The sequence below is a fragment of the Canis aureus genome, chromosome 21, assembly GCF_053574225.1.
Source record: "Canis aureus isolate CA01 chromosome 21, VMU_Caureus_v.1.0, whole genome shotgun sequence".
In the NCBI taxonomy this organism is placed as follows: Eukaryota; Metazoa; Chordata; class Mammalia; order Carnivora; family Canidae; genus Canis; species Canis aureus.
In genome coordinates this window covers 8945471-8972125 of record NC_135631.1, presented here as the reverse complement: position 1 = coordinate 8972125, position 26655 = coordinate 8945471, and the positions used below count along the sequence as shown (strand labels likewise).

Genomic DNA, 26655 nt, shown 5'->3' with positions numbered 1-26655 from the left:
CCCCGGCCCCGGGTGGCCCTGCCTGCCAGCCCCGGGGACCCGCCGACCCCCCCGGCCCCGGGTGGCCCTGCCTGCCAGCCCCGGGGACCCGCCGACCCCCCGGCCCCGGGTGGCCCTGCCTGCCAGCCCCGGGGACCCGCCGACCCCCCGGCCCCGGGTCGCCCTGCCTGCCAGCCCCGGGGACCCGCCGACCCCCCGGCCCCGGGTCGCCCTGCCTGCTCGCTCGGGGACCCGCCGACCCCCCCGGCCCCGGGTCGCCCTGCCTGCCAGCCCCGGGGACCCGCCGACCCCCCCGGCCCCGGGTGGCCCTGCCTGCCAGCCCCGGGGACCCGCCGACCCCCCCGGCCCCGGGGTCGCCCTGCCTGCCGGCTCGGGGACCCGCCGACCCCCCGGGCACGGAGTGACCCCGCCTGCCCCGCCGCGCGCACTCACCCTGCTCCCCAGAGGAACCTGACATCTTAGAAATTCCAAACCAGCGGCCCCTATGCCAGCTTCCCAGAATCTGATGCAACCACCGCCCCGGAAGTCCCGCCCAGCACCCGCCCCGCCTTCCGGGATACGCCCGGTCGCCAGGCAACCACCGCAGACTCCCGACGCCCGGGCTCCGGGCATGCTGGGAGTTGTAGTTGTTACTGCGCCACGCGCGGCGTCATGGAGCATCCTCGAGGCCACAGGGTCCGTGTCCCGACCTAAGATGGGGGGGGGGGGAGGCAGCGCGGAGGCGCGGGACTCGCTGGAGGTGTGGGGGTGTTGGGAGGATGTTGTAGTCCTCCCTGGGACACAGGCATTAAAGACAGAATCCACGCGTGCCTGTTTAAGTTAGCATTGCACCAAGGGACATAGGGACAAGCCCAAGCCCAAGCCCAAGCCCCAGCCCCAGCCCCAGGCTGGCGGTCGAAAAGGGATGGAGGACTACTTGGAAAGAAGCTTAGAAGATGGGATTTGGGGACACCTGAATGGCTCAGCGTTTGAGTGCCTTCAGCTCAGGTCGTGATCCCGGGGTCCTGAGATGGAGTCTCGAGTCCAGCTGCCCACAGGGAGCCTGCTTCTCCCTCTGCCTGTGTCTCTGCCTCTGTGTCTCTTATGAATAAATAAATACAATCTTAAAAAGATGGGATTGGAATGGATGGGAAGTGCATTCCTGTCACAGTACCATCCAGCAGATAACCTAGCAGAAAGCAAACCATGGAGAACTTCACTGTTAGTGCAGAATGCCCTGGAGCAGCCCTGGCAGGAGACGGGGACTTGAGGGACAGGCCAGGGCTTGACCTTTTTGGAGCATCTTGTAAACAGAGTGAAGAATGGTATGGACCCACTGAAAGTTGACAGGATGAGGCATGACTGGATTTGTGCTTTAGAACTCACACATTGCCGAGGCCTGGAGATCCAGGGAGAACAGGACTGGAAGCCTTTACAGTCTACAGGGCAGCGAAATGAAGGCCTGGATTAGTTGGGTGAGTGCCTGGTCCTGGGAGAGCCCCACAAAGCAGCAAGCCCTGGGTGAGGCCTGGGAGACAAGGGAGTTGGTAGCGAACCACCTCTGGGTTAGCAGAGTGATTGTAACATTTACTTTCACTGGAAGTCAAAGGCTTGGTACTGAATGGAAATAAGCAGGCTAATCTGTGAACACATCCAGGAACTGATGTTTGGGGTGAGGAGGGCAGAGCAGAGCTCACATTCTAAGGCATGAGTATTTCTGGACATAGAGACCCCTGGGGAACACAAACCAAAAGAGGCTTCTGCAGCTTTGGACCCCCATGCCAGATCCCTCCCACTGGTAAATTAAATCCTGGGGGTCCATGTCTTCCTCTGTGCACGATACCCCCTGCCAGGGATAGCACACCCAAAGTTGTGTACACACCGGAAAGAAGAGAAAACATTATTTAAGATAAAAATTTTATTAAAAATAAATAACAAAAGTGCTTGACTGGCTCCATTGGTTAAGCATGTGGCTTTTGATTTGAATGTAGTGGAGCCCGCCATCAGGCTGGGCAGCTTGCTTAAACTTTCTCCTCCCCTTTCCCTCCCCCTCTGCCCTCCACTCCTGCACAGTATCAAAATAAATACAAAAAAAAAACACAAACACAGGAAAACACAACAGAAAAACTTATACTTACTAAACTAATGCTAACTTTACAATAAAATTAAATGCTTCGCTTATTGTGGTCAGTGACTGAAAGCAGTCACTAAGGTGTGATTGAGGAATACTGCATTTCATTTATATCCTGTGCATTTCATTCACATCCTGGACATAAAAGACTTCAGCACAAGCAGCTACATTGTTTTAAATAGAAAAACAATTTCCCTTGGGGAAAGTTCCCTGAGGAATGTTAATCTAGTGAGGACCTGCTCACCCCTGGTTACACTTTGGCCACGGGTGATTCCCACAACTAATCTTGGCAGGAAGCACTCTCACTAAAATGTAGTGAGACACTGTTAATGGACGCACATGATTCTTTCTAACTGAAAACTGAGAAGTTTCCAAAAGGTAGACATTGGCATAGGTCAGATCCTGTGTGAAGGCATAATCCCATGCCAAAAGTTTAATCTGAGGTCTCTGCATGCCTGCCTAAGATGCCTTCAACAAGTAGTACGTTGATAATATTTTCCAAACACATATGCAGCTGCATTTTATGTAGGGCAGCCAACAGTTTAAAAACTGAGGCTTCCCTTCCCAGCTTGTTCCTCCACCTGAGGAGCATCTTATGATGCTGCTCCGTCAAATTGTCTGGGTTTTCGTGCTCGCAAGTTTCAATGTCCTTTTCTTCAAGACCGATAAGTCTCATCAGCGATTTCCAGTTCTTGTCCAGGATCATTTCTTCAAATTCATAATAGAGCCTGGTGGTACCTGAAAGAAATAAGAACAAAAAAAAACCACTTTACATTTCTGGGAGGACTGTGTGGCACCTCTTGTCACTACTCCCCAGGGGTGCAATCACAGGTGTCTCCTCCTGTCCCCTGGGGACTGGGCGACAGCTAGCACACCATACCCAGGAGGTAGAAGGTCCTGTGCGACCCCCTACCAATGTCACAGATTGGGTACGAGGCCAGGATACTGAGGTGGGGCCACAGCTCTTGCCCTGCTTATTGCTCATCACTGGAGCTTGGGAGAAGGAGCCAAGGATCCGGGACAGTTGGGGGCTGCACGGGGATCCACAGTCTGCTGCAGTTCACTTGCCCTGCTTCTCTCTCTTAACATCTCTTTGATAGAGGCTGTAGGCTGCTCAAGACCGAGAAGGCCTGGTGTCGGCTGGGGACCACGGTTAGGATCTGAGACCTGGCACAAGTTTTGCAACCTATCAGTTTCAGACTGTCGTGTTTTTAAGCCTGGACAATGGGGCGGTCTTGTAGAGCTGCCTGTGAAGATGAACTATACAAAAAGCACCTGGCACGTGGTAGGTCTCAATCTTTGATGACCACCAAGAAGGGCCTATTCATCAAGGGTACAAGCATTCCTACCACCATTCATTCCTCCTTAAAAGACATGAACATATGATAAAATCAAAGCGGTATCTAATTTCTATGAACCCCCCCCCAAAACTCATGTTTGACAAGTGCTGTTTCCCCTAACGTCATTCTTGAGTGTGAAAAAGCGCATCTCAGGTTGGCACACGGTCCTTGGAAACAAGGACACCAGGCCTTGACACATAGGCCAAGCAAGATGAAGGCTTAACAGTTGCTATAAATGAGGAATTCAGGGGCACTTGGGTGGTTCTGTCAGTGAAGTGTTTGCCTTTGGCTCAAGTCATGATCTCAGGGTCCTGGGATTAAGTCCCACATTGACCTCCCTGCTCAGTAGAGTCTGCTTCTGCTTCTCCCCCCTCCCTCTCCCTTCCCCCTGCTCATGCCCCACCCCTGCATTCTCTTTCAAATAAATAAAATCTTTTTTTTTCTTTCAAATAAATAAAATCTTAAAAAAAAAAAGGAATTCAGAATATGTACCTTCATTTGATGTATCTTTTACAAAATATCTCTTTGCATATTCCTGTGGAGGGAAAAAAATAAAATTGTTCCAGGAGAAGGAGGCTGAAACAGAACCACAATCTGGTTTGAGGAAGGAGCAGGGTGGGGGCAGGTGGGCCTCTATGGATATGTGATGTCCTTCGAGGAATCCACCATGGGGGCAGAGAGCTCACCGGCCACTTATGTCCTATGGGTCACTGTCCCCCAGGACATGCCCTGGGCCCAGAGGCAGCTCAGTGGTCCCTGCCTGGGCAGGTGGGGAACAGCTCTACTTTGTCACCTGGGGGTGACCTGCTCTGCTCCAGGGAATGCTAACAGAGAGCACACTTGTCCATAGAAATGCATAGTGAGATGCTAGGAGACTCAGATGCAGTCTCCCAGTGGAGGCCCACACCAGCTGCACCCAGCTGCCCATGAGCCGCAGCTCCAAAGCCCACTTCTCCTATGGGGGAGGTCAGGTTCCCCATCGGTGTCAGGCTACCTACTGTGGACATGAAAGCCAGGCCTTCAGACCCCAGCTCTGCCTCGCACCCAGTGCTGTTGGCCCCAGAAAACGACTCCCTGCTCTGTGCACTGGCTGCTTGGCTGTAAAACAGGGTAAGAAGGGAGGTGTCCTCATGGCACAGCCTGAGAGGGAGCCCCCTGCCTCCTGACACTCAGAGCTGGCAGGGCTCCCAGCTTCTGTACTGATTCCTCTCAGAGCCTCGGGGAGTCTGAAGACACTCAGGGGCTGTCTCCCTCAAATGATGCCTAAGAGCACCCAACCCAGGAATGCAGTTTCCACAGTGCAGTCTGCAACCTCTGCACCCATGCCAGGGGGCCCCAGGGTCCATGGCATCTGGCACAGAAGCCCTGGGACCTCTTCCCTGGGACTCACCTGTGCCCTGCCTGTAGGATTCAGAAGCCAGGCCGCATCATTCCCTAAACATGGGCTCTGTCCTCCTCCTCCTGAAGAGCCCTACTCCCCAGAGCCACTTAGCGGGTGTTGGTGTGCCAACCCAAGACATGCACGCGCTCAGAGGCTGTGGCGTCATGCACCTGTGGGCTCCTGTGGGTGGAACTGCATCCCCCTGGACACTAGACTCCAAACCTGTGTATGTGACTGCAGCCAGGAACAGGGTTACGGCGGATAGGAAAGTTATGACAAGGTCATGGGGGGCCCACTCCAACAGTGACTGGTATCCTCACAAATAGGGGAAATTAAGACATAGACTTGCACATAGGGAGATGCCACGTGAGGATGGAGGCAGAGGGTGGGGTGACGCTTCCCCAAGGAGCCCCAAAGACTCCAGAGGCCTGGCACAGATGGGCCCTCTCAGCCTCGGGCAGATGCAGCCCTGATGACACGCCATCCCTGGGCTTCCAGCCTCCAGGACACGGAGACAAGGAACACCTGTTGTTTAAGCTGTCCCAGGAAACTCACACAGGAATTGTGCAAAAGCATTCATGGCACCAGTTAACACCGAGCTCTGCACACACTGAGTGCTCCATGAGCACAGGCTGTCATTACTCAGACCCCCTTGGCTGGCTCACGTACCTGTTCCAGACTCTTAAGGGAGGGGAACACTTCATTCTGGTTCTGTGACACAGAGACAGCCAGAGCAGGAGTCTGTACCACCTGCTCTGGAGCTGGGGGGCTCTCTCTGACCACCACATCCTGCAGCTCGATGCCCTCCTCCGTCTCCTCCAAAGGCCTTGGGCGGGGGCTTTCCTCAAGCCCCTCCTTCAGCAACAATGTTTCTATGTCCAGGGCTGGCTGGTGATTTTCGGGGTTGGAAGGGAACAGTATCTCAACCTGCAGAGGGCAAAGACAAAGTTATTTTGGTCACAGCAGCCTGCTGCACATATTCCGAGGGGAGGAGGATGCCAACTGTCTGATGGGTAAGCAGGAAATGTAGATTTTTTAAAAAGATTTTATTTATTCATGAGAGAGAGGCAGAGACACAGGCAAAGGGAGAAGCAGGCTCCCTGCAAGGAGCCCGAAACAGAATTCGATCCCAGGACCCCAGGATCATGACCTGAGCCAAAGGCAAACCCTCAACCACTGAGCCACCCAGGCATCCCTATGCAATTTTAGAGAATATTTCATGGGGTGAAATCCTTGCTCTGCCAGCAACTCCTAGTGGGGGGCATCCCAAGACCCCCCAACTCAAGCCTTTGGTGGGTTGAAGGGGGGGCCCCCAAAGATACAGGCAGATCTTGTTTTACTGCACTTCTTGGGCAATAGTCTTCACAGTACTGAACCCCCAGGCACCCCCCAGCACTAAAGCATCTTTTAAGTAGGGTATGCACACTGTTTTCTGAGACACTGAGCTATTGCACACTTGATAGACTATACTATGGTGTAAACATAACTTTCATACACTCCAGGGAAATGAAAAATTCATCTAACTGGCTTTATTGCGCTGTGTGCTCTACAGGCAGTGGTCTGGGAGCACCCCAGTGTTGTGTCTACATGTGCACATCCTAACCTCTGGTACCCCAAAACGGACCCGACTACAGGAATTCACACTGGATTAATGCAAACCCTAAAGCTGGTGGTCAGTGTCCTCCTGAGAGACAGACTCTGTCTGAGATGCATAGACTCGTGATGAGAACCAGAGATGGGGTGATGCCTCTGCCGAAGAACCAGGGTTACCAGCCCTGACTGCAGAGGCAGGAAGGAACCCCCCACAATAGCCTCTGAAGGAGCCAGCCCCACGCATTCCCGATGCCAGAGTCCAGCCTGTAGGTATGGAGACAAGAGGCTCTATTGCTTCATGCTTCCCAGTGTGTGATGATCTGTTACAGCAGCCCCAGGGCATCACGCAGAGCCTTCTGCCCCTCTCTGCCTTATTTTCCATTCTGGCCTAGACCTGCAGAATTTAAGTCTTCTTCCAGCACATTCTGGGGCTCTAACAAGGCAGGTGCAGATGAGGCCCGGAAGGCAGGGGCTCCCGCGCTCCCGCCCCCGGGATGTCTGCTGGGACTCTGCACCCACCAAGGCCCGGAGCTATCATCAAGCAAACTGCAGAGCAATACTTACAGTGCTGCTTTGTTCGTCCACCCTTCCTGAAGACCAAGAAGAGAAGAAATTAACAAAAAGGGCACCTGTGAGGACAAGGACTTCCATGAGGGAAAGAATTGCTCTGAATTCACGACAAAGTACTTGCCTTTCAACAAGCTGATGAGCCTCTGGTAGAGCCACATACCTGCGGAGAGCATGGGAGGTGAGCTTCCTCGGGGCACTCTGCCAGCACCGGGGGCCCCTGCCTCCACCCAGGCACCCCCATGCGGACACAGCACTGGTCTCTCCCCACCTCTTGGCCCACAGCACCTCGGACATGGCATCTGTAGCCAACCGACCTGACCTGGGCTTAAGACCTGTGTGCCAGAAGCAGGTGGCAGGCAGCCCCCAGTGCGTGAGTTCCGAGCTCAGGCACAAGAGTAAGAAAATAAACACAGCTGTGTTCTAAATGTAAAAGACCCCATCGGGGTCTCCTAACACCGGCTCTCCACTTCTGACCTTCCGATGCGGTTGCTGAGCTGGCTTTTCCAGGACTGACCTGATGTGAATTTATACCTTTCTTTTTATAGCAGTAAACGAGGAGGAAGATGAGGGCGACGACGACGACGACGATGACGATGATGATGGTGATGACGACCAGCACAAACATTTGGAGGGACCCACCTTCGGGTTTCTTTTCTGGAAGGAGATGTAGCAGAGAATGGTAGAGTAGGGTCAAGCATACTTTCCTTGCTCAAGTGACGTGCTACAGCCAAGTTCCCGCTCCCAGGAGGGCCTGCAGCACTGCAGTCTCTCCAGGCCCCAAGCCCTCTCCCGCTGATCATCGTCTTGAACGTCCCAACTGGGAGGCAGAAAAGGCTCATGCTTCCTGGGTCACAGATGAGGACCCCAGGCTCAGAGGATGTGGGATCCTGCTCAGGTGGCTGGAGGCGGGAGGAGAGAGGTCGGCATCGCCAGGAGTGCAGCAAGAGGTCCTGGTATCCCAGGACAGAGCTCCGGCGTGAGGGGTCACAGCCATCTCCAGCAGGAGGCAGAGGACGGCCAGTCCTGACTGAAGCCATTTTTTGACTCAAAGATTTTCTTTGTGCTCAGGTTAGATCTTTCCTAATCTGTTCTTTTTTTGGGTGTTAAAATATCCTTTAAAAGTGCAAGTCACACGCATCAAATTTTTTTGGTGGAAATCACCAAGCCAATTCTGCAAGGTAAATGGACACACCAACGTCCAAGAGCAGCCTGACAATATGGAGGAAGAGCTGGGGGACCCGGTGCCTTGGACGTCGAGGCCCGCTGTAAAGGTGGGCTTGGCCCGAGATTGCACAGAAGGAAAGCCTCCCGCTCATAGGGATGCTCGCTTTACAACCACCTGACACTGCCTACAGGTGAAAGGGGATGTCTGCAAAATACTACATGGGCTCATTTGTATGTACGTCTGGAAAGACACACTGAACCTGGACCTCCTACCCCATGCCACGCAGAAAACGAAGGCCAGGGCAGCCCCGGTGGTGCAGCGGTTTAGCGCCGCCTGCAGCCCAGGGCGTGATCCTAGAGACCCTGGATCAAGTCCCACATCAGGCTCTCTGTATGAGGCCTGCTTCTCCCTCTGCCTGTGTCTCTGCCTCTTTCTCTCTCTCTCTCTCTCTCCCTGTCTCTCATGAATAAATAAATAAAATCTTAAATAAATAATAAATAAATAAAAAGATTAAAAAAAAAAAGAAAACGAAGGCCAGGTTCACTGTAGAACAAAATCAGAAAGGTAAAAAAACCACAAACTGTCTAGAGGGGAGCCCAGGTTTCTCACACGGGACACAAGCGCTCCAGCTGTACAGAAGCCAGTAAATGATAAATGAAGGGCGAGAACCAGGAGATCCCCCGGCGTGAGTAAGGCACCCCGCCGAGGAGGGGATACTCCCAACACAAAGGGACTTTAGCCTAATTTTGTCAGTAATTACCAACCTTTATAAATACAGCTCACCCCTGAACAACTGAGTTTTGAACTGTGAGGATAACTTAGGTGCGGATTTTTTTCAATAGATATGGTACGGTACTGTACACATTATTTTCTCTTCCTTACAAATCCCTGGATCCCGTTTTCTCTCTAGTTCAAGTTGTTGGAAAAATACAGTACATAGGATGTAACGTACAAAACAGGAGAGAATCAACTCTCCGTGTCACCACTACGGGTTCTGGTTAACTGTAGGTGATTAGTAGTTCATATTTGGGGGGGAGGGGGCATAATCAAACATTGTACATGGATTTTCAACTGCGTGGGGAATCGGCACCCTTCACCCCATGTTGTTCAGGGGTCAGTTTTAACTATCAAAGCTAAGAAAAAACCCTGCCTATGATCCTATATCAAAGCAGGCATGAGTCTTGCACAGACACTCAGCCCAAGTATCTGTATAAGATCAAAGGCTTCGGGCATCACTTGTGCCTGCCTCAAATCCTCATGTCCCTCTACAGACGAGGAGCCCCTTGAAGGCAGGGACCTGGTGCATGGCTTTAGGGATCACATGAAAGGAGAGATGGGAAGGGGTGCTACTAGGCAGGAGAAAATTGCAGGCCTCACGGAAGCCAGCCATGCCACTCCCCACCCGCTCCGTGGGGCACTGGACATGAGGCAGGACATGCCAGCCCACACAGCCGTAGCTCATCACCATGGTATCGGTTTGTTTACTCAAAGAGGTCTGTGAACCATGGCCCGTGGGCCAAATCCAGCCCATTGCCTATACCTACAAGTCAAGTTTTAATGGTACCCAAACATATCTGTTTACTTACTCTGTCTTCTTTTGCTATGGCAGCAGAATTGAGGAGTGATGACAGACCGTATGGCCTGCAAAGCCTAACCTGTTTCCTTTACGTGAAAAGTTTGCTGACTTGGAGTTAAGAGATGACATCAAATTCTTACCTGATGTGTCTGTAGTATCCTGTGTGTTGCAAACTGTATCCCTTGTGGCATTGCACGGCGAGCTGACATGGCCAGGACAACTGAAAAAGTGAAGAAACCTGGAGCATTATTTCTCCCTGCCAGGGTACAGCCCAAAACATCCTTCTCACCACCCACAGGCCAGGGGTTAGAGGAGCCTCAGTTCCCAGGATGGCCCACTAGCTTTCAGGAAATCACTGCCTGGCATCTCCCCAGCTGTCTGGTCCAAATTGGTCATTGAAGAGTAAAGCTCTGTCCCACCCTTTGTGGTGTATTGGGGGAGGGGGAGCCTCCCTGTTTCTGCATAGAGCTGAATGTGACTGTGAGCACTGGCCCTGCTGTAACTGTAGAAGTTAGTGCAAAGGTGAAATGGAAAATGGGACATGCAAGAGAATCCATAGAAACCAGAACCGTAATCAAACCAGACCTGAAAGCAGTCCTTACTATAGACTTGCCAGATACAAGAAGGTACAGTTCAACAGTGTGAATCATATTAGTTTACAACGTGCCTCACAAACAAGAGCTATTTTCTCAGGTGGCTTTGCCACTATCACTGTCCCCATTAAGGTCCTCCCAAAATCCGTGCCCACCCAGAACCTCAGAAAATGATCTCATTTGGAAACAGGGTCTTTGCAGACCTGATCACATTACAATGAGGTCACACCAGACTGCTCGATGACTGGCATCCTTACAGGAGGGAAATTTGCGTTGGGACAGACAGAAGGCCATGTGAAGAGACAGACACACAAACATGAGAAGAGGACCTCGAAAAGACAGAAGCAGACTGCAGGTAAGCCAAGGAGCACCAGGAGTGCTGGCAACATCAGAGGCCAGAAGAAGCAAGGCAGGGTCCTTCCCTAGAGCCTGCAGAGGGAGCACGGCCCCGACTGGTTTCAGACTTCTGGTCTCCAGAACTGTGAGAGAATACACTTCTGTTGGTTTTCTCAAAACTACCCAGTTGTGGCGCTGTTACAGCACCACAGGACATTCACAGTGACGATGGTCATTCTGCTCTGCCACACGGCGCTGTCCAAGACAGCTCTTCCCCCGGGAATCCTCTATTGCTCCCTCCTCCCCCCGCTGGGCCCCTCTATGCCCTTGCCCCTCCCAGACACTGCTGCCTGTGTCTGGATGGTCTCCACCACTACTGGGGGCTTAGAGTCTGCAGAACTGTGGGTACGGGAGGGGCCCACGCCCACGTCTCCAGGACCTTTGACACCGGAAGCAGTTCTCCACGCAGTTTTCAGAGTCACAAAAGTAGCCGGGCTTGCACTGGCACTGCTGGTCACGGGTCGCTGTGCATGGAGAGACTACCTCCTGGTCTATTGAAAGGGCAAGGCTGAGGGTCAGTGCGAGGCCAGGGCCGTCCCCTCCCACACAGGCTACGCCCAGCACCTTGGTGGAAGGCATGAACCCTGTCCCGGCGAGGGCCACCTGCTCAGAAACCACCCATACCTCTCCATTTGCCGCGGGCCCCACCAAGGACAGCGCACTGCTGCCCCAGGTGCTGTGTGCATAAAACCTCAGAGGGAGGGCAGCCTGAATGGTTCATGGTTTAGTGCCACCTTCAGCCCAGGGCCTGATCCTGGAGACCTAGGATCGAGTCCCACATCAGGTTCCCAGTATGGAGCCTGCTTCTCCCTCTGCCTGTGTCTCTGCCTCTCTCTCTCTCTCTGTATCTCTCATAAATAAATAAATAAAATCTTTAAAAATAAAAATTTAAAAAAAAAAAAAAAAAAAAATCTTTAAAAATAAATAAATAAAACCTCAGAGAGCAAGGATGGCAGACAGGGGACCCCTGCCTCCTGCCATGCTGACATCAACCCCACAGGGGGAAGAGGGGGCCCTTCCGCCGTCCTCAGGTTGAAGAGGACTTCTGCTTCTCTGCTCTCCCCGACGAATGTTTGACACCTGCACTGCAACTCCATCAGCCTACTGGACGGTGACAGCACGTCTGTCTACTCCAGCGTTTTTTACGTGTCTGCTGGTCACCTATGTCTCACCTTTGCCACATCTGTCTCTCCACTTGAGTGTTTTTTCAAGCCTCCTTCCTAATTTGTTTGTTCTGGATGTGATTCTGCATGGCTTATAACATAAATACATTCTCCCACTTTGCAGCCTAACTTTCTAAAAGCGTGGGTATCTTGCAATAATAGAAGTTGGTCATTTGAACGCAGTCACTTTCACCCACCTCATTCTTAAGGTTTGTGACTTTTAGGACTCCCATAAAATGTTTTTCCACTGCCTCGAAGTCATACTCTGTATTTTCTTTCTTTTTCTTTCTTTCTTTTTGTTTTTTTAAAGATTTATTTATTCATGAGAGATACAGAGAGGGAGGCAGAGACACAGGCTGAGGGCAAAGCAGGCTCCTTGTGGGGAGCCCAATGTGGGACTCGATCTCAGGACCTTCAGGATCATGCTCAACCACTGAGTCACCCAGGTGCCCCCATACTCTATATTTGCTTCTTAAAGGCTGACTTTTCACATTTGGCCTACGCTTCAGGAGTTGACTTGTGTGGGCAGCGGAAGCCTCCTGTCCTGCATTAGAGCCTGCTCTGTGTGGACAGCCAGCAACCTGGGCCAGCAAAACTTGAGATGCCACCCTTCCTCCTAGGGGTGGTAGGGGGCCCAGTCACCGTGCCACATACCACCTTCCACATCGATGGGGCTGTCGACTCTTCCACTGGCCCTACATGAGTATCACACGCGGTCTCACTGCTTCTTTTTTTTTTTTTTTTTTTTTTGTCTCACTGCTTCTTTGCACTAAGCCTTAACACATGGAGAGCCAGTATGCTCTTTCCATTTTTCCTGAGTGTTTCGGTAACTGTCAACTCATTAGATTTCATGAAAATATCTGTTAAGATTTTTTTTTTTTTTTTAAATAAGAATTGTGGGGGCACCTGGCTAGCTCAGTCAGTTAAGCGTTCAACTGCTGGTATCAGCTCAGGTCATGATCTTGAAGTCATGGGATGGAGCCCAGCATGGACTTTGCTCAGCGCAGAGTCGGCTTCAGTTTCTCTCTCCCTCACCCTCTCCCTCCCACTCTTGCTCTCTCTCTCTCAAATAAATAATACCTTAAAAAATAATAATAATATATAAAAATTCTGTATTTAAAATATACAGCATGATTGAATTATTTTCATTGGGATTCTTCCTGGGAATGCAGAGTCTAAGATCCATATCATGGAGAACTGATTTCTTTAAAACATGGAGTCTTCTTACTTATTATGTAGATTCATGTGTAGATTTCTTTAAATGTTGTTTGTTCACATTAACATTTTATACATCCTTTGCTAAATTTATCTCAAAGAATCCTATTTTTTGCTAATGCAAATAGTATCTTTTAAAAAAAATTACATTTTTTAAAACACTTGGGGGATGCCTGGGTGGCTCGGTGGCTTAGTGTCTGCCTTCGGCTCAGGTCCTGATCCTGGGATCCGGGATCGAGTCCCACATTGGACTTCCTGCATGGAGCCTGCTTCTCCCTCTGCCTATGTCTCTGCCTCTCTCTCTCTCTCTCTGTGTGTGTCACTCATGAATAAATAAGATAAAATCTTTAAAAATAAATAAGAATAAAAAATACAACACTTTGCTGCTAACATATATAGATAAATCTTTGCATATTATTCCTGCATATAGTGTTCCTAAAAATCCTGATTCTGTGTAGACTGACTAAATACATGGCAGCTCTATCATTGCGCTCATCTGTAATAATTCCTTGGGGCAATGCTGACAAGCTGAGTCGAAGCGGGCTATGTTTTAAGAAACAAATCCCACTGTGCCTGGCTGTAGTCCACTTACCCTCTCGGCACCGACTGCACAGCCGACAATTTGTCTCCCCATTTCGGTAGGGAAGGTAGCTTCCAGGTTCACACGGGCTACATACCCCAGCACCATGGTTTTTATCACAGTGTTTGCTGACATAATGGCCTGTGAAGGGGGGGTACATAGAGGTGAGGTGGGGGCCCAGAGCAAACCCAACCCGACCCAGCCCGAGGCCTCCACTTGGGGACCAGCCCTCAGCAATCATTTCCTTGGAGCATTCTAGTCTGACAACTTGGCCACATGTGTCTCAGGAACCCAGGGACTTGATGCCCCTCGGCTTTCAGGGACATCTTGCAGGACACACAAGCAGATGGTTTTCAGCATACACCCTGGAACCCACCTAAGAACCTGACAGCGTCTGTGTGTCTACCCCCAGCCCTCCAGAGTGGGCTGGACAGCTTCTGGTGGAGTTACAGGGGACACTGGAGGTCTAGAGACACAGGTCTTTGACCAGGCTCAGAGGAGCTCTCAGTTCTAGGACCTGTCTCGTGCAAAGGCTGTAGCGGAGTCAAATCACACCTTACTGGGAGGAAGTTGTCACAAACTGCAATTTGTAGAGTCTGAATTACAAAGTTTCCAGTTGAAACAACTGTCTAATTCACCTCCCCATGAGCTGTGCCTGTGGGGGGCGGGGTGCCATGTGCACAAAGATGAGGACACACAGATGTGCAGTATACAGACAGAGGTGTTAGGAGCGTACAGGGTGAGTAGCCCAGGTAGGATATCTGGTCCCTGAAACAGGTGTCCTGTGCCGGCAGAGCGTGGGCGTGGAACATACAGGTGGTGATGGGTGGGTACAGGTGTGTGGTTGACCCCTGAAGCTCTCACTGTAGTGCGTGCACATCTGTCTGCATGTGTAGATGAAGTGACACAGAATGGGAGGGGGGTGCAGCCCCCACCTGCTTTGTGGAGCTCATTCAGAGTATCCTCATGCAGGTGAGTAAGCCTCCATGAATGTGCTGTACTTAAGGACAGCAGTGGCCCCTGCGCTGCTACAACCAGCAGGTGTCCAGTCACCCCAACGGGAGGGGAGGTAAGAGTATCCAGCCTAGGTATGAACCCCCAGCTTGTCCTCCACCTGCTGTAGGCATCTCACCCAACAAAACAAGCCCACAAACCTGTTTGTGTGAAAGCCCTCCAGAGTGGGGGCACAGAGGGGGTGGGTGGGTGCCAAGGAGAGGTCCACCCACCTGAGCCAACAGAGTTCTCCCCACCCCACCTCCAGCTCTGCTCCAAGAGCCCACAGCCTTCCTTCTCTAGCTTTGGAGAGCCACCCCACAAGGATCCAGAAGATACTCTGGGACTCACCGGCAGGGCACTTTTCACAGCAGAGGTTGAGACCCTCAGGTTTATATTCATATTCCATACAATCGGACACAATGGCTGCCATGGGCACCTTCAATCAGAAAGAGGAGACGGGTGTTATTAAGAGAAGCCTCTGCTACAGACGGAGCCACACACACCCTCTATCTGGACACATAGGAGCAGAGAGGTGGACAGTCACCTACCACTTCATGGGGGTGGAAACTTCCTATGTAGTTCTGTGCTTTTGGACTCGGTGTTATGGAGCAGTGTTACTGTGGGGGTAAATGTTCGTTGTTTCCAAACACATGTGGTACAGCCCACTGTTCTGTTGTTGCTCTCACCTACTGGCTCAGCCAGAACTGGATCCTGTATGTGATGGATCCTTTGGGAATAAGTATTCCTTTTTTTTTTTTTTTTCTTTTTTCTTTTTAAGACTGATTTATTTCAGAGCACCTGGGTATCTCAGTCGGTGAAGTGGCTGCCTTCAGCTCAGATCTTGATTCCCAGGGTTCTGGGATGGAGCTCATCAGGCTCCCTGCTCCATGAAGACCCTGCTTCTCCCTCTCTCTCTGACTCTCCCCCTACTTGTGCTTGTGTGTGCTCTCGCTCTCTCTCAAATAAATAAAATATTTAAAAAAAGTATTTATTTTAGAGAGTGCACAAGCAGGGGAGGCAGAGGGAGAGGCAGAGAACGCCAAGCAGACTCCATCCTGAGTGTGAAGCCCAACACGGAGCTTGATTCCCAGGACTCTTGAGATCAAGCTCCTGGGCCCAAATCAAGAGTCAGATGTTCAAGGGACGAAGCCACCCAGGGCCCCCCCCCCCCCCCGAGTACTTTTTTCGTTCTAGTTAATCTGTTCAGCAGCCGTATCTGTGTCAAGAAAGCACATCACCCACCGGTTGGGAACCTGCTATCCAGGTGCACACACACTGCTGACTGGTCACGATATGGTTCTAATTTTTTGCATCCTTACTGGTTGGTTTCTGCTCAATGTATCGGGTTTTGAGGTATATTAAAATCTCTTACTAAGTTTGAAATCGTAGACTTCACCAGGCAATTATGTCAGTTCCTGCTCTTGTGCTAGTGCCCCAGATCCTTGCCATTTGCTGAACTCTGCTTCGTAAACTTGCCTGCTCAGTGACATTTATCTGTAACCCCTGAGCTGCTGCTCATGGCACCTCCAGCCACACACAGAACTAGCAAGACTCTGCTGGACTGTGACAATGCCACTCCCGCCACCCCTAGGTGAGAAGGACCTGCCATCTACTTTCACTCCGTTCACTTCCCACCTACCTTTTGTGCTACCTACTTTTAGGCAGAGCTCTTAAAAACACCACATCCCCATATTTTCCCTTCTACTCCAACCCGATCCTTCAGAAAGTTCAATCTATTTGTAGGTATTGGACCCCCACCGTCTTTAAGTTTACTTCTGCCTTCTTACATTGTGTTTTTAATATTCCACTTTCTCTTGGATTCTTTTTATCTTTCTTTCCTGGCTTTTGCTTCCTTTATTCCCTTCTCCACATCCCTTTTTTTCTGTTCCCCTCACTGGAACACTAATTAGGTTGTTTTCAGTTTTTACTGCTTTAGGTTACATTTTACCTGGGGCAAAACAATAAAGTAACACAAAATATTTAGATGGGCTTAAGGAAGAAAATGTCTGCAACCTCTACAATGGTAACTGGTTCAGGCAACAATCTATCAATGAACGCACTTGGTGAATGAAAAGCTCCTGGGAAAACAGGATAGTTACCTAGTCTCAAGGCAACTCCCAGCAAGATACCTGGTAATTACAGAGGCAGAAAATACTAACCGTACAGTGAAGAGAGCTGGCGAACAGCACCTGAACTGTCACCAAAGTCACCATTGGCAGGGAAAGGGTGTCATGGGTCATGTGCCTAGGAGATGCTGCAGCTGCAAGGACAGAGTCCCTTCTACGGTAGAGAAGACTGAGAACTCAGCCTGAGGACGTCAGTGGGACAGGTGACCTGAGGAGGGCACAGCTTCAACGTTCGCCCTGGGCACCCCCTGGTTCTGAGCGTGGAGGGCAGACACTAGTTAACTACCAGTCTGTGCTATTTAATTTTATTTTGCGGGCTTTTTCTTTTCTTTTCTTTTTTTTGGGGAAGGGGGTATATCATTTTTTATTTTGTGGGCTAGCACGCATGCCACTTAAAAGTAACCGCCTGAAAGTGTACACTATGGTGGCATCCAGCCCTTTCACACTGTTGCACAACCATCTGGAATGTTTTGGTACTTCAAAAGTCCAAAGGTATTTCAAAATGAAACCTGAAAAATTAAAAGCCTTGTTAAAAAAAAAAAATCTCAAAACAAGAGGAAAGCTTTAAAAAAAAAAAAAAGACTTTATTTATTTATTCATGAGAGACACATAGAGAGGCAGAGACACAGGCAGAGGGAGAAGCAGGCTCCACACCGGGAGCCTGACGTGGGACTCGATCCCGGGACTCCAGGATCACGCCCTGAGCTGAAGGCAGATACTGAACTGCTGAGCCACCCAGGCGTCCCAGCAGCTTTCGTTTCTGGAACTCTCTCTGGCAAGAACATAATGGGAGGCCATTTCTTCCCTCCTGCCAAGGTTTTATCAGCTCAGCCCGCAAGGGGGTGCCCCGCGAGGGCAGATGACACTAGAAGAAGTAGGGACTTGCCCTCCCCATGTCAAGCCAGTGTCAGGCCACATGTCCAGCCCCCTCCGCTGGCCTGCCCACTTCCTCTGCTGGCGGGTGCTGCCAAGCCCCCAGCTCTTGGAGCCCGGAAACAGTACTTCAACCCACAGCCAGAACCAGAGCAGGGGCAGGAGGGTTGGTGGTTTCAGCTGTACCCCTGGTGGCCCATCGTCTGTACCCTGATGACTCGGGACAAGGGTGGATGGAGGTAACATCCCAGCCCCCCTCCAACTCAGCACAGGAGCATGATGCAAGATTTAAAAAAACTGAATCAGTCGACTGCTCCCAGCTTTGGTGAGTAAGTTTTTCCCGGAAATTGAGTTGGGATAGGAAAGCAGGCAGGTTCTGATCAAGTGCTAGGTCCCCAGGTCCCCTTTCATCTTTATTTAAAATGTTTTCATTTTGGGCAGCCAAGGTAGTTCAGCGGTTTAGTGCCACCTTCAGTCCAGGGCCTGATCCTGCAGACCCAGGATCGAGTCCCGCATCAGGCTCCCAGCATGGAGCCTGCTTCTCCCTCTGCCTGTGTCTCTGCCTCTCTCTGTCTCTCTCTCTCTCTGTCTCTCATGAATAAATAAATAAAATCTTTAAAAATAAAATGTTTTCATTTTAAATTCATGCTATTTCAGCCTGGATTTTTTTGGTGGCGGGCGGGGGTGGGGCGGCGACACGGATTTTTCATTTTCAAGAAAGTATTACCCCGTATTCTGAGTTTTTTTGGTAGATTTTTTTAAAGATTATATTCATTTATTCATGGGAGAAACAGAGAGAGAGGTAGAGACACAGGCAGAGGGAGAAGCAGGCTCCATGGAAGGAGCCCGATGTGGGACTTGATCCTGGGACTCCAGTACCATGCCCTGGGCCAAAGGCAGGTGCCAAACCACTCAGCCACCCAGGGATCCCCTTTTTGGTTCCTTTTTGGTAGATTTTATACCAGACACGTGCCGGACTCCCCACCTCCTAGACCTCCGTGCAGGTGACTAAGGGGTCCCCAGGTCCCCAGCTGTGGCCCACCTACCAGCAGCAATCCCCCACCCCACAAGGCTCGCCCCAGCCATGGGTCCCCCTGCTCCCTGCACCACCCCCACCCCCACCCCCAGGCTCCCTCCAGCAACTGCTCAGGCTGAGGCTCAGTCCCCTCCAGCCCCTTTGCTTCTGTACCAAGAAATCACTAAAGAATTGTCCACTAGACAGACACGCAATGCCATGTGGGAACCGCAACCACGTGGAAAAGCCCTGAAGAGCCTGCAAGAGGGATCCCTGGGTGGCGCAGCGGTTTAGCGCCTGCCTTTGGCCCAGGGCGCGATCCTGGAGACCCGGGATCGAATCCCACGTCGGGCTCCCGGTGCATGGAGCCTGCTTCTCCCTCTGCCTATGTCTCTGCCTCTCTCTCTCTTTCTCTCTGTGACTACCATAAATTAAAAAAAAAAAAAAAAAAGAGCCTGCAGGAAGTGAAGTGCTTGTGTGAACGAGAACATGCCACCAATAGGAAGTGAGCGTCTTCTTCACGGCCACCCCAGCCTCCCAGACTGAAAGGTCCTGGGAGGGGTCCTGAGAACCCTGAGCCAGGCAGAGGAGAAAAGAGGCATTTCTCCTGCACTGTCACAATCAGACTGGCAGGCTAATTCCAGAAGCTGCAGATTTGAAGTTCTCCCCGCCCTAAAGCTTCAGCATTTGTGACAAGAAACTGATGAAAGGGGCGCCTGGGTGGCTCAAGTCAGGATCCCAGGGTCCTGGGATGGGTCCCCTCAGCAGGTTCCCTGCTCAGTGGGGAGGTTTGCTTCTCCTTCTCCCTCTTCTCCTCTCTCGCCTCTCCCCTCGTGGTTGCTCCCCCTCCTTCAAATAAATGTTAAAAAAATAAAATAGGGGCAGGCCCGGTGGTGCAGCGGTTTAGCACCGCCTGCAGCCCAGGGTGTGTGATCCTGGAGACCCGGGATGAGTCCCACGTGGGCTCCCTGCATGGAGCCTATTTCCCCCTCTGCCTGTGTCTCTGCCTCTCTCTCTCTGAATGAATAAATAAATCTTAAAAAAATAATAATAATAATAAAATAAAATAAAACTGATGGAAGAATGTACCCTGAATAAGCACCAACCACCATATTTTGAAGCATGACCCACCAGTCTCATGGGCTAAAAGGCTCTCTGCTTTTGCAGAGAGAAGGAAACCATTGACAAAATGAAGTGCCCATCTACTGAATTGGAGAAAATACTTGCAAACGATAAATCCAACAAGGGCTTAACATCCAAAACATGTAAAGAACTCATACAAACTCCATTAAAACAAAACAAAACAAAACAAAAACAAAAACAAAATCAGGTTAAGAGATGGGCGGAGGAACCAAGTAGACTTTTTTCTAAAGGAGACACAGATGATCAATAAGCCCACAAAAAATGCTCAGCATCACTCATCAGGGAAATGCAAATCAAAACCACAATGAGATGATACATGACACATATATGATCTCGGGGTCCTGAGATCGCGTCTCACATCGGGTTCCCCGCAGGGAGACTGTTTCTCCCTCTGCCTATGTCTCTGCCATCTCTCATGAATAAACAAATAAAATTCTTAAAAAGAAAGAAAGAAAGAAAGAAATTAAAAGATCTGGAAGTACAAACTTCCAGTTATAAAACAAGGAGGTCATGGGGACGAAACATAGGATGTAAGGTACAGGACGGTAACAGTTACAGGTGGTAACTAGGCATTGTTATGATCATTTTGTAACAGATATAAATGTTGAATTACTATACTGTACACCTGAAACTAACATAATATTGTATGTCAACTACTATTAATAAAACAGAAAAGCAAAATTCACAATAAAAAAGGAAAAAAAAAAGCGTCCCTGGGTGGCTCAGGGGTTTGGCGCCGGCCTTCAGTGGATGGTGTAATCCTGGAGTCCCAGGAATGAGTTCCACCCACATCAACCTTCCAGCATGGAGCCTGCTTTGCCTGTGTCTTTGTGTCTTTGCCTCTCTCTCTCTGTGTCTCTCATGAATAAATGAATTTTTTTTTTTTTAAAAAGGGAAAAAAAGAAAGGTGTTAGGTACGAATGCCCTCCAGGCAGAAGACGCCAAGACTGGACTGCACCCAGGAATACCAAACAGCCTCAAACTGACAGACTGTCCGTTATTTAGGAGCACTAAAATGGGGCGGGGGGTGGGGGTGCACATGCAGTTAAGCACCCAACTGTTGGTTTCCACTCAGGTCATGATCTCTCAGAGTTGTGAGATAGAGCCTTATGACAGGCTCTGCACTCAGCTCTCTCTCCCCCACCTTATACTTTCTAAAATAAGCAAAACCTTTTTAAAAAGTAAATCAAAAAAAAACAACAACAAAAAAACAAAACAAAACAAAAAAAAAACAAAAAAAAAAAGTAAATCAATGGCACGTCTGGGTGGCTCCGTGGTTAAGCGTCGCCTTCAGCTCAGGGCATGATGCTAGAGTCCCAGGACCGAGTCCCGTTATCAAGCAACCTGCATGGAGCCTGCTTCTCCCTCTGCCTGTCTCTCTCTCTCTCTCTCTCATGAATAAATAAATAAAATCTTAAATAATAATAATTAAAAAAAAAAAAACAGAAAAGCATCCTTTCTCAGGGAGAAAAACAGCAACGCTGTAGCCAAACTCGGCAAACGGCCGGGTGCAAAGAGCCTAGGCCTCATCCTTTGCAGGCTCGAGGAGTACCGTCGGCGAGTAATCAGTCTCTAGTGCCTTTTCAGACCAACACTCAGAGGCGGAGAACACTGATTTTGTGCCTGAGGCTCTCCGACACTTTATCAAAATCTTCAGGGACGCCTGAGTGGCTCAGCGGTTGAGCATCTGCCTACGTTCCGGGCTTCGTGGTGTGTGGGGGATCGAGGCCCACACCGGGCTCCTTGCAAGCAGCCTGCTACCTTCCCTGCCTCTCTCTCTATCTTCATGAATAAATAAATAAATAAAATCTTAAAAAAAAAGAAATCATCGCATCGCTACGACGCCATTTCTGCCAAGATCATTTTTAGCAAATGACGCAACTTTGAGCTAAAGATTCTGCCTGGCGTGGGCCTGGAGGCGCAACGGTTAAGCGCATGTGCCTCCGGCTCCGCGCGTCGTCCCGGGGTACAGCGAACCGGCGCGCCTCTCCCCAATAAATAACGTCTTAAAAAAAAAAAGAATGCACGGCGGCGCAGCTCCGGCCCCGGGCGAAAATCCGAGGGAGACCTACCGACACCCCCTCCCTGCCTGGGCGCCCAGGGCGCGCTGAGTCACCGCCGCCCAGCCAGGCCGGGGAGCCCGCTCCCGCCCCGCCCGGGTGGCGCCGCGCCTGGCCCGCCGCGACCTGGCCCCGAGCCCCCGCCGTGCACCCCGAGCACCCCCCCGCGCGCCCCGAGCACCCCCCGCGCGCCCCGAGCACCCCCCGAGCCACCCCCGCGCGCGCCCGGAGCCACCCGCGTGCGCCCCGAGCCCCCCCCCGAGCTCCCCGCCGCGCGCCCCGAGCCCCCCGCTGGCCTCGGCGGGCCCCGGGAGCCGAGCCGTGCTCACCCGGACCTTGAGGAGCAGCAGCAGGGGACAGACGGCCCACGCCCGCCCCAGGACGCGCCATTCGGGAAGCATCGCTGGTCACGGATGACGACGGCGAAGCGCGCTCCGGGCGCCTGCTTTATAGCCTCCTCCGGTGGGCGGGGCGGCCCAGAAATAAAAATTTCCGCCGTTTTTTGTTTTTTTGTTTTTTTTTTTTGGTCCGGGGAGGAGCCAGTGGCCCTACAGCCCAAGAACAGGAATTCCCCTCCCTGCTCACAGCCTCTTGGCTCGTCCTACCAGAACTTTCCAGCCGGGGTGACCAGGAGGCGGTGCCACTAGTCCCATTCATTCGTAAAAGGACGTGTAATTAGGCAAAAGAAACCGTCTTTGGGATCCTGACGGGGGTGCTCAGTGGGTTAAGCATCTACCTTCAGCTCAGGTCAGGATTCCAGAGTCAGGGGATCGGGCCTGTCTTGGGGCTCCCTCTGCCCCTCCCCCCTGCTCCTGCCTGCTCTCTCTCTCTCTCTCTCTCTGCCTCAGATGAATAAATCCTGTAAAAAAAAGAAAAAAAAAAAAAAAGAAAAGAAACTGCACTTAGAGTGAAAAGTGAGCAGACAAGACAGGCCCTGGGGAACGACCCTGTGTAGATTTGCTAGGCTGCCATAGCACAGGACCACACGCTGGCTGGTTTAAACAGAAATTCATCCTATCTCGGTCCTGGAAACCGGAAGTCTGATAAGGAGACGTTCAGCAGGGCTGTTTCCTTCTGAGCCACAGATTGTTTGCAGTCTCCGCCCAAGCATGTGGTAATGTCAGCTAATTTTTCCCACTCCTTGCTTACAGAAGCATCACCCCATTTCTGTCTTCATCCTCACACAGTGTTCTCCCACTGTGCGTGTCTGTGTCCGAATTTCCCCTGTTATTTATTATTATTATTAATATTATCATTTTTTTAAAAGATTTTATTTATTCATGAGAGACACAGAGACACAGACAAGAGAAAGAAGCAGGCTCCCCACAGGAGCCCGATGCAGGACTCGGTGCCCAGACCCGGATCATCCCCTGAGCCAAAGGCCACCCAGGCATCCCCATTATCATTATTTTTAAGTAGGCCCCACCGCCCAATGAAGGGCTTGAAGCCATGACCCTGAGATCAAGACCTGAGCTGAGATTGAGTCAGATGCTGGGACAGCCCGAGTGGCTCAGTGGTTTAGTGCCGCCTTCAACCCAGAAGGCGTGATCCTGGAGACCTTGGATAGAGCCCCAGGTGGGGTTCCCTGCATGGGGCCTGCTTCTCCCTCTGCTTATGTCTCTGTGTCTCTCATGAATAAATGGATACTCTTTTTTTTTTTTTTTAAGATTTTTATCTATTTATTTATTTATTCATGAGAGACAGAGAGAGAGAGAGAGAGGCAGAGACACAGGCAGAGGGAGAAGCAGGCTCCATGCAGGGAGCCTGATGCAGGACTCGATCCTGGGTCTCCAGGATCAGGCCCTGGGCCAAAGGCAGATGCTCAACCACTGAGCCACCCGGGCTGCCCTAAGTGGATAAAATCTTAAAAAAAAAAAAAATCAGTGCTCAACTGACCGAGCCACCCCGGCGCCCCTTATTCCAGTTATAGTTAACATACAGTGTTATATTAGTTTCAGGTGTACCATACATGATTTGCCAGTTCTGCACATTACTGAGTGCTTATCACCATAAATCTTAATCTTCACCTAGTTCATCCATGCCCCCACCCACCTCCCCTTTTATAACCACCTACTTGATCTCCATAGATTAGAGTCTGCTTTTTTTTTTTTTTTTTTTTTTTTTTGGAGTGCCTGGGTGGGTCAGTGGGTTAAGCCTCTGCCTTGACCTCTGGTCATGATCCTGGGGTCCTGGGTGGGGCTCCCTGCTCAGAAGGTAGTCTGCTTCTCCCTTCCCCCTGCTTGTGCTTTTTGGTTCTCTCTCTCAAATAAGTGAAATGTGGAAAAAAAAAAAAGTCTGTGTTTTTGGTTTGTCCCTTTTTATCTTTGTTCATTTTTTTTTAATTCTTAAATTTGACATGAGTGAAATCATGATATTGGTTTTTTTCTGACTGATTTGTTTCACTTAGTATTATACTCTTTAGCTCCATCCATATGTTGTTGCAAGCAGCAAGATTTCATTGTTTTCAAAATTCCCCTTTTTATAAGGATACCAGTCATGTTGCAAAAAGTCGCAGCCTCCGTCCACTATGACCTCGTCTAGTAAAGTACAACTGCAAATCAGGTACTTATTTCCAAATAGGGCTACATTCTGAGGTACTGGGGGTTAGACCTCCACACAACACATGAGTGGAAAAGGAATGAAATTCATCTCATAACATGAGGTTACAAGGTTATGGTGCAAAGCCACGACTCTGGAAGCACCTCCTATACCACAGCTGGGAGATAATAATGAATGAGTCCTAGAGCAGCATTTGTTCTTTTTTTTTTTTTTTAAGATTTTATTTATTTATTCGTGAGAGACACAGAAACATAGAGGGAGAAGCAGGCTCCCTGTGGGGACCCTGGGATTATGACCTGAGCTGAAGGCAGACAGTCAACCACTGAGCCACCCAGGCATCTCCAGCATTTGTTCTTTAGTCAAATACACTATATTAACCGCTGCTGATGCCCATTCCAAGCACTTTGCGTATGTTCTTTTTCTCCATAGTGCCGGACACACACAGAGTGCCGCTAGTTAAGCTGTCGAAATAAGTGATGCTCCAAGTCCCAGTGCAACACAGACATTTGTGTAGTCGCTGGGGAATCAAGAGGTGAAACAGGCAAAGAAAGGGACTTGGGGCAAGGAGCTGCTGTTGCCAGAATGGCTGGAGCTCAGGGTCAGACCCCTGCTGCCTCCAGACCACAGATTTATTACCTGGGCCGGAGGAAGGATTTCCACCCTGTTAGGTCTTCGATGGTGCTGGTTGCCCAAGGAGCATGAGGATCCTGTTAGGACCTGCCATGGCCACACTGCTTCCCGTTCCATTTGAGATCCAAAAAAATCAAAAGGAGGACCTTGAAGAAATAGTTGCACATCCATGTTCTCTGCAGCATTATTCATGATGGGCAAAAGATGAAAGTAATCCACATGTCCATCAGGGGGTGAATGGATGAACTAAATATGGTCCAACCACAAGGAAGAATACTATTCAGCCTTAGAATAGGGCACTCTGACACCTGCTACAACATGGATGAAGTTTGAGGACATGATGCTTGGTGAAGTAAGCCAGTCACAAAAGGACAAATGCTGTCTGAGTCCACCCCTGTGAGAACCTGGAGGACACAAGTCCAGAGAGATAAAAAGAAGGACTATGGGTACCAGGAACTGGGACAGAATGGGGGCTAGTGGGTAAGATGGGAAATTTTTCTGTGTTTATTTTAGCACAATAAAAGAAAAGTCATGAAAAAACAACAACAACAACAACAACAACAAAACCAACCAACCCAAAGCCAATGGGTGGCAATATAATATCCAGTCGAAATGATGCAGGGTTGCAGGGATCTTGTCTTGCAGAGTCGAAGAATGAATCTCATGAACATAAAAGGGTGAAGTGATGTCTATTAAGTGAAGTTGAGAACAGAAAGAAAGCTCTCTAGAGTGAGAGGAGTCCCCCATGGGTTGCCACTAGGGCTTTATTGGTCGATCTTTTACTGAAAACCAACCCGGGAACTTCAGTCTTCTTGAGGTCAGCAGTGGTACCACCACGATTACTTCTTTGAATACCTCATCTCTGAGGTATAAGACAAACACAGTGCTCTGTTTCAGTGCATTTTATCTGTGGTTTCATTACACCTCATTATTTCTGCAATTTCTGGTGACCCTGGTCATGGAGGCTCCTGCCTATTCCTCCCTACCCAGCCCCACCCGTCCCTCACTACTTTTTCATCACCTAGCCTCAAGGAGTAGGAGGGAGAAAGTCCTTCCTTCTCCCTAGCACGGGTTTCAGAAAGTGGCATCTGGCTCGCCAGCTTCCAGTCTTTCTATGCGCAAGGCTCACTCAGTGCTCAAACTGAGAAAACAGATTTTTTCCAGTTTCAAGTCCTTCTGCAAAGTGAGTTAACATTTCTCTAGATCACAATGAATAGGTTTCTTCCTAGAATACCTACTCTAGTGTGTGTGTGTGTGTGTGTGTGTGTGTGTGTGTGCCTGTGCTTCCTTTAAAGCCCCAGGGCTCAGGAAACTCACACAGGGAGGTCACCAAACCACTGATTGGGATCTTACTTCAATTTACAATTCGGCCGGATTCCCCATTTCCTTTTTTTTTTTTTTTTTTAAGATTGTATTTATTTATTCATGAGAGACACAGAGAGAGAGGCAGAGACACAGGCAGAGGGAGAAGCAGGCTCCCTGTGGGGAGCCCGATGCAGGACTCCATCCCGGGACTTGGGGACCATGCCCTGAGCCAAAGTGCTCAATCGCTGAGCCACCCAAGTGTCTGA

General features: G+C 50.3%; 2 protein-coding genes and 1 long non-coding RNA gene across 8 annotated transcripts in view; 1 reads left to right on the top strand and 2 right to left on the bottom strand.

Annotated features, from left to right (window-relative positions):
• The window catches only part of CARS1 (cysteinyl-tRNA synthetase 1), a 47932-nt gene extending 47355 nt beyond the window's left edge, over window positions 1-577 (bottom strand). The window contains exon 1 of one of the 2 annotated variants that reach the window (XM_077862828.1): window positions 433-577. In XM_077862828.1, coding sequence (XP_077718954.1) covers window positions 433-457 — 25 coding nt within the window. In that variant the 5' untranslated portion in view covers window positions 458-577. The remainder of the gene's footprint in view (window positions 1-432) is intronic. The other variant, XM_077862829.1, reaches the window with a different exon arrangement.
• On the top strand, window positions 567-3904 carry LOC144292482 (uncharacterized). Its single transcript, XR_013359864.1, has 3 exons — window positions 567-675; window positions 1294-1454; window positions 3211-3904. It is a non-coding gene; the product is annotated as an uncharacterized LOC144292482 (long non-coding RNA).
• LOC144292480 (tumor necrosis factor receptor superfamily member 10A-like) lies at window positions 1880-22424 on the bottom strand. 5 transcript variants are annotated; one of them, XM_077862832.1, is made up of 11 exons: window positions 22225-22400; window positions 15027-15114; window positions 13695-13823; window positions 11104-11215; window positions 9876-9955; window positions 7526-7648; window positions 7112-7154; window positions 6989-7010; window positions 5501-5758; window positions 3943-3985; window positions 1880-2848 (listed from the first exon to the last, which is right to left on the bottom strand). In XM_077862832.1, the coding sequence occupies exons 1-11, from the start codon at window positions 22294-22296 to the stop codon at window positions 2544-2546; spliced, it is 1275 nt and encodes a 424-aa protein (XP_077718958.1). In that variant the 5' UTR covers window positions 22297-22400; the 3' UTR covers window positions 1880-2543. The 5 variants fall into 5 exon arrangements, with proteins under 5 accessions (XP_077718958.1, XP_077718960.1, XP_077718959.1 ...); XM_077862834.1 differs by having other exon boundaries at window positions 22231-22397; XM_077862835.1 differs by lacking the exon at window positions 1880-2848 and adding an exon at window positions 4449-4548 and having other exon boundaries at window positions 22225-22424.
• Window positions 22425-26655: the final 4231 nt, after the last annotated feature.